This window comes from Alosa sapidissima, chromosome 12 (assembly GCF_018492685.1).
Source record: "Alosa sapidissima isolate fAloSap1 chromosome 12, fAloSap1.pri, whole genome shotgun sequence".
In the NCBI taxonomy this organism is placed as follows: Eukaryota; Metazoa; Chordata; class Actinopteri; order Clupeiformes; family Clupeidae; genus Alosa; species Alosa sapidissima.
Genome location: NC_055968.1, coordinates 30,200,712 through 30,205,711, shown reverse-complemented (window position 1 = coordinate 30,205,711; position 5,000 = coordinate 30,200,712). Strand labels below are relative to the sequence as shown.

At 48.3% G+C, this 5,000-nt stretch overlaps 1 protein-coding gene across 1 annotated transcript in view; it reads left to right on the top strand.

Moving 5' to 3' along the window:
- atf6 (activating transcription factor 6) overlaps nucleotides 1-5,000 on the top strand; it is a 70,648-nt gene that overhangs the window by 50,765 nt on the left and 14,883 nt on the right. The window contains exon 15 of the mRNA XM_042056110.1: nucleotides 4,769-4,853. Coding sequence (XP_041912044.1) covers nucleotides 4,769-4,853 — 85 coding nt within the window. The remainder of the gene's footprint in view (nucleotides 1-4,768; nucleotides 4,854-5,000) is intronic.

Sequence of the window (5,000 nt, the reverse complement as noted above, 5' to 3'; positions counted from 1 at the left end):
AGAATATGAGCTGCAGTGTTAGATGACCGGCAAACCCTTATTGCTGAACGAGCTAACCATGGAGTTGAACACGTTCTTAGCATGTTGTAGTTGGACTAGTAGGCTAATGTAATGAAATTTTTCGTCATATTTTAGAGGAGGCTGAGCTTCCCCTGTAGCCTTAGAGCAATCGCCTCTGACACACACACACAAACACACACACACACACATACAAACACACATACTTTCTCTGCAGTGCAACCAAGTCCTCTGCAGTCTTAACTGCATCAGTGCCTCTTAACTCCGCTTCACCGATCAACCACAGTCAACTATGCTTACCGTGTCACCACCAGGAAGGGCTCTGTATGTGTGTGTGTGTGTCTGTGCCTGTGTCTGTGTGTGTGTGTAATGTATCTGTGTCTTAAGTGGATACCTGCTTTCAATTATTCTTAAATGATCACACATAAGGCAGGACAACGTACTTGGAAGGAATTGTTGAGTTGCTTCAGTCTGTGTTGGCACACCCACCCACCTTTGCACGCACCACAATGAGTCCCTCCTGATCGCAAATGACAAAAGGAAACATGGTTTGCTTAAACAAACAGGAATTAATAGTGCATCTTATTTCCTTCCCATTACTTATCGGTCCCCATCATCAGTTTTCCACTCGTTTGGCCTCTCCTCACCCTCTCATCAACGCTCCATTGACCTTAACACTGACCCCTGCAGGTATGTTTGTAGCTGAGGAAGTAAATGTTTTGGAAGTGATTAGGACCAAACAATGAGAACAGTGAATCAGAAGGGGAGGGGAGCGGAGTGGAGGGGGGGAGGGGGGTGGTCGGGGGGGGAGGGGGGAGGTGCTTGCCAGAGCCTGTGCTGGGGCCCAATTTGGAGTCCTCTGTGGGGATTTTCCTCCCAAACAAACATGTGCTCCCCTCTGAAGATGGACAGAGTGGCCAGAATTCCTTAATTTAATCCAGTGTTCTTTCCCCCAGAATCCCCCAAGACCGAGTGGGTCGGGGAAGCAGAGAGGGGTTCACGTCCAGAGCACGGGTTATGCCGATCCCATGCCTTTTCTTCTTCCACAGGATGCTGTTGCAAGAGAGGGTGGGGGCAAGGTGGATGGAGTTAGAGGGTGCAGGAGAGGGATGGAATGAGACAAGGAAAGTGAGTGAAGGAGAGAGAGAGAGGGAGATAGATAGAGAGAGAGGGAGAGAGAGAGAGGGAGATAGAGAGAGAGAGAGAGAGAGAGATAGAGAGAGAGGGAGATAGAGAGAGAGAGGGAGATAGAGAGAGAGAGGGAGATAGAGAAAGTTGAGGGAGAGATGGAGCAGTATCAGCTCTTGCAGAAGTCATCCATCTTGCACCCAAGTCTCTCCTGACTCTCCTGGAAAGGAAGTGAAAGAGTGACATCGCCACCTACGGCTCCGGAGTCGTCTCTCCTTCAGTGAGACGAACACAGACAAGAGAAGAGGAGCACAATGGCAACCACTGTGACTTCTTTCTGGAGTGGCCACCTAAAGGTCACAGCACCATCCATCAGGCCACTGAAAGGAGCTGTCTGCGATAAGAGGCCTCTCCACGGCCTTCAAGGACTTGCTCATGACCCATTGAGCCTGTGGAAGGTCAAGACCAAAGTGTCAGCTCCCTGCAGACAGGGGCCACGTTTAACTGTCAAAGGGATCTTTTTCAACACAGATGTTTGTGTTTATGAAAATGAAGTCATTTTTGAAGAAAGCTGCATGCCTTGAGGGATGGGGGAAGGGGGGGGGGGGGGGCAAACAAACAAAAAGAAATGTTTGAAACAGGAAGACAATGGGGTTCAGTTCATGATCATCTGTATCGTTCATTTGATTCTGTGAGCTGAGTGTTGGATGATGGGAGGTAAACAATGCAGAGAATGCTCCTCTGGTCAGAGATGGAATTCGGCCGCGCACTCTCTCCTGCTGAGGTAGTGGACCTTGTGATGTTCTGAGCGCCACCTTTGTATCTTTACAACCGTTTGATCTCTCCAGATGTGTGTATAACCTCCATGTGATGGTGTGCACAACCCCCTGTGCTCATCCTCTCCTCACATCCTTTCAGAAGTCCCTTGTACCACTTTCTCAGGGCTTTTTTTCCCTTCTTTTGAAGCTGATACCTACCTATGATACCGATGCTTAGTATGGGTCAGTGATGAGGCCAGGGGGAAATGGAAAGTCAGCTGCAAGGCAGAGGGTGACCAGAAAATGACCTACATGATTGTGAGAGAGAGAGAGAGAGAGAGAGATCCTGAATTGAGGTTCAGAGAGAGAAATGCTGACCTTTTTGAAATGCAGTGTGGTTTATTAGCATTTCTCGTCCTGTTCATCTGTGTTTTATTGTGTATGCTCTTTCATGGCCCTGTGTGTGTGAGTTAGTCAGGGTGGCGATGTTTTCCCTCACGGTGGCTGTGCGTGTATGCTGTTTCATGGCCCTGTGTGTGTGTGTGTGTGTGTGAGTGAGTCAGGGTCGCGATGTTTTTTCCTCACAGTGACTGTGCGTGCGTGCCATGTGCCCCTGCCCGTGCCAACCCTCCGCTGCCTCCCTCATCGGGACCTCATTTGCCTGCACCAGTCTGCAACTCTTTATATTTCACTTCACAGCGTCTCGCTAGCGTCCAGCCACTCGTCTCGGTCACCGTGGGCTTCCACCTTCGGCTCACCTTCACTGTTTAAAGCAGACGAAGGAGTCCGACTCCACCTCCTTTTCCTTTTGTTCGCTCTTACTCTACACTTTTCTCCTTTTGTTTTCTTTCAATTATTTCATTCTTAGATGCTCTATTTGATTCTGATTTTATTCAGATTTTATATAGTCACATACATACATCCAATGCGGTGAAATGTTACAGTCGGCTCCATGCCAAGCAAAAACACACAAACTGACACAGAACAACCTACCAAAAACAGACAAGAAACAATCCATTCAAGATGTCAGGGGGTTATTGCAGATAGGGAAGAAGTGTAGACTCTACAAGAAACCTGTGGGTGAAATTGAAGCAATTGAAGCAGCTGCGTCTAGTCTGCTTTGTCTGTGAGTGTTTTTGAGTGCTATGGTCTCTGCTCAGTGCTCCCCTTAGTGAGACCCTCTCTCTGCCTGTGGGAGTAGTAGTTAATGAGAGCAGCAGCACTCAGTACGAACTGGACCTCAAGGTTTACAGGGTGAAGTAGGTCTCACACACACACACACACACACACACACAGAGCTTCTGGAGCACCACATTCCCCTGAACTGAAGCACCTCACACACTTTACTACCTCAGAGATCGAGGAGGTGACAGTTGAGCACCTGCATTCCTTCACACTCAGGGTTACACACACACACACACACACACACACACACACACACACACACACACACACACACACCTGCTTCCTATGTTCTTACCAGACATGCACTTTCCCAGTGGACCAGGCTCCCATCTTAAGCACAGGCTTTTCCATCCGTGTGTGTGTGTGTGTGTGTGTGTGTGTGTGTGTGTGTGATGGCTGTTTTCTGTGGTGAATTAGTGTAAGTGGGTGCATGTGTGCCTTGGGTATGTTTTTGTTTGTCTCTTTGTTTATTTGGGCATTTAGGAATGAGCTAATGCTTTTGCAATCAGACCCTGTTACTACTGTATATGCAGGGATTGTAAAATTTTGTATACATTTAAGTGGTTAATATATTTCCATTATCACAGAGTTTGGGTGAATTATTAATATCGTGTGTGTGTGTGTGTGTGTGTGTGTGATGGGTCTGTGTACAACAGAGCGAAACAGAGGGGAATGAATGTGCCTGAGGGAAGCATGTACTGTAGTTGTTCCAACTCTGAAGTGGTCGATCACATTAACACAGTTGGGCCTTCCAAACTCATTCCTGAAACAAATACAGAGCTGGTGTTCTTCTCTCTCTCTCTTTCTCTCTCTCTCTCTCTCTCTCCCCTCCTCCTTTGTCTCGTGGCTTAACGGCAGCGCATCAGTGCACTACGCGCTCGGCCGGAGTTCGCATCCTATCTCTTCTTCCTTGAATTTCCCCCTAGGGATCAATAAAGTATCTATCTATCTATCTATCTATCTATCTATCTATCTATCTATCTATCTATCTATCTATCTATCTATCTATCTATCTATCTATCTATCTATCTATCTATCTATCTATCTATCTATCTATCTATCATCTATCTATCTATCTATCTATCTATCTATCCTTCACCACTCCTCTTTTTTCTGACCTCTAAGTGTGTCCAGTCTCCGTTCTGAGGATCTCCGGTGCTCGAGTCCCACCTTTCTATGAAGTCAGGCTCAGTTTGTTGTCATCCACCTGAAGATGAGGGTGGCAGATTTGCTCATGAGGGTGGAGCTGAATGCGGTGGCCGTGGCGTGCACGCTTGGCCCTCGTCCAGTTGTCCAGTTCTAAGAAGCAGGACGGCCTCAGCAGAGGTCTCCGCTCTCCTCTGGATGAACTCATTGTGAACAGGGCCCCGCTCTGGCTGTCTCCAGTACAGCTGCTATTCATGTGTACAGTACTGCCCCAGTGTGTGTCTATCCTGGTCTCATTGTTCTTTCCCCCCTCTCTCTCTCTCTCTCTCTCTCTCTCTCTCTCTCTCTCTCTCTCTCTCTCCTCTCTCTCTCTCTCTCTCTCTCTCTCTCTCTCCCTCTCTCTCTCTCTCTCTCCCTCTCCCTTTCTCTCTCTCTATCTCTCTCCCTTTCTCTCTCTCTTTCTCTTTCTCTCTCTCCCCTTCTCTCTCTCTCTCTCTCTCTCTCTCTCCCTCTTTCTCTCTGCCTCCATCCAGGATCATCTGCTTCTTCCTGCCACCAGCCACAACAAAGGAAGTCGGCCCAAGATGTCCGTGTTGCTGCCGGCTATGAACGTCAACGGTAAGAGACGGAGATGCAGCGGCACACCTGCCCTGATGTGGGCCACTACTGGCCCTGGAGCAGGTGCCCAGGGGTGGGTGAGGATGAAGTGTGGTCCAGAGACCACAGGCCACAGACCAGAGTGAGACAAGACAGACAAGAGTTGTT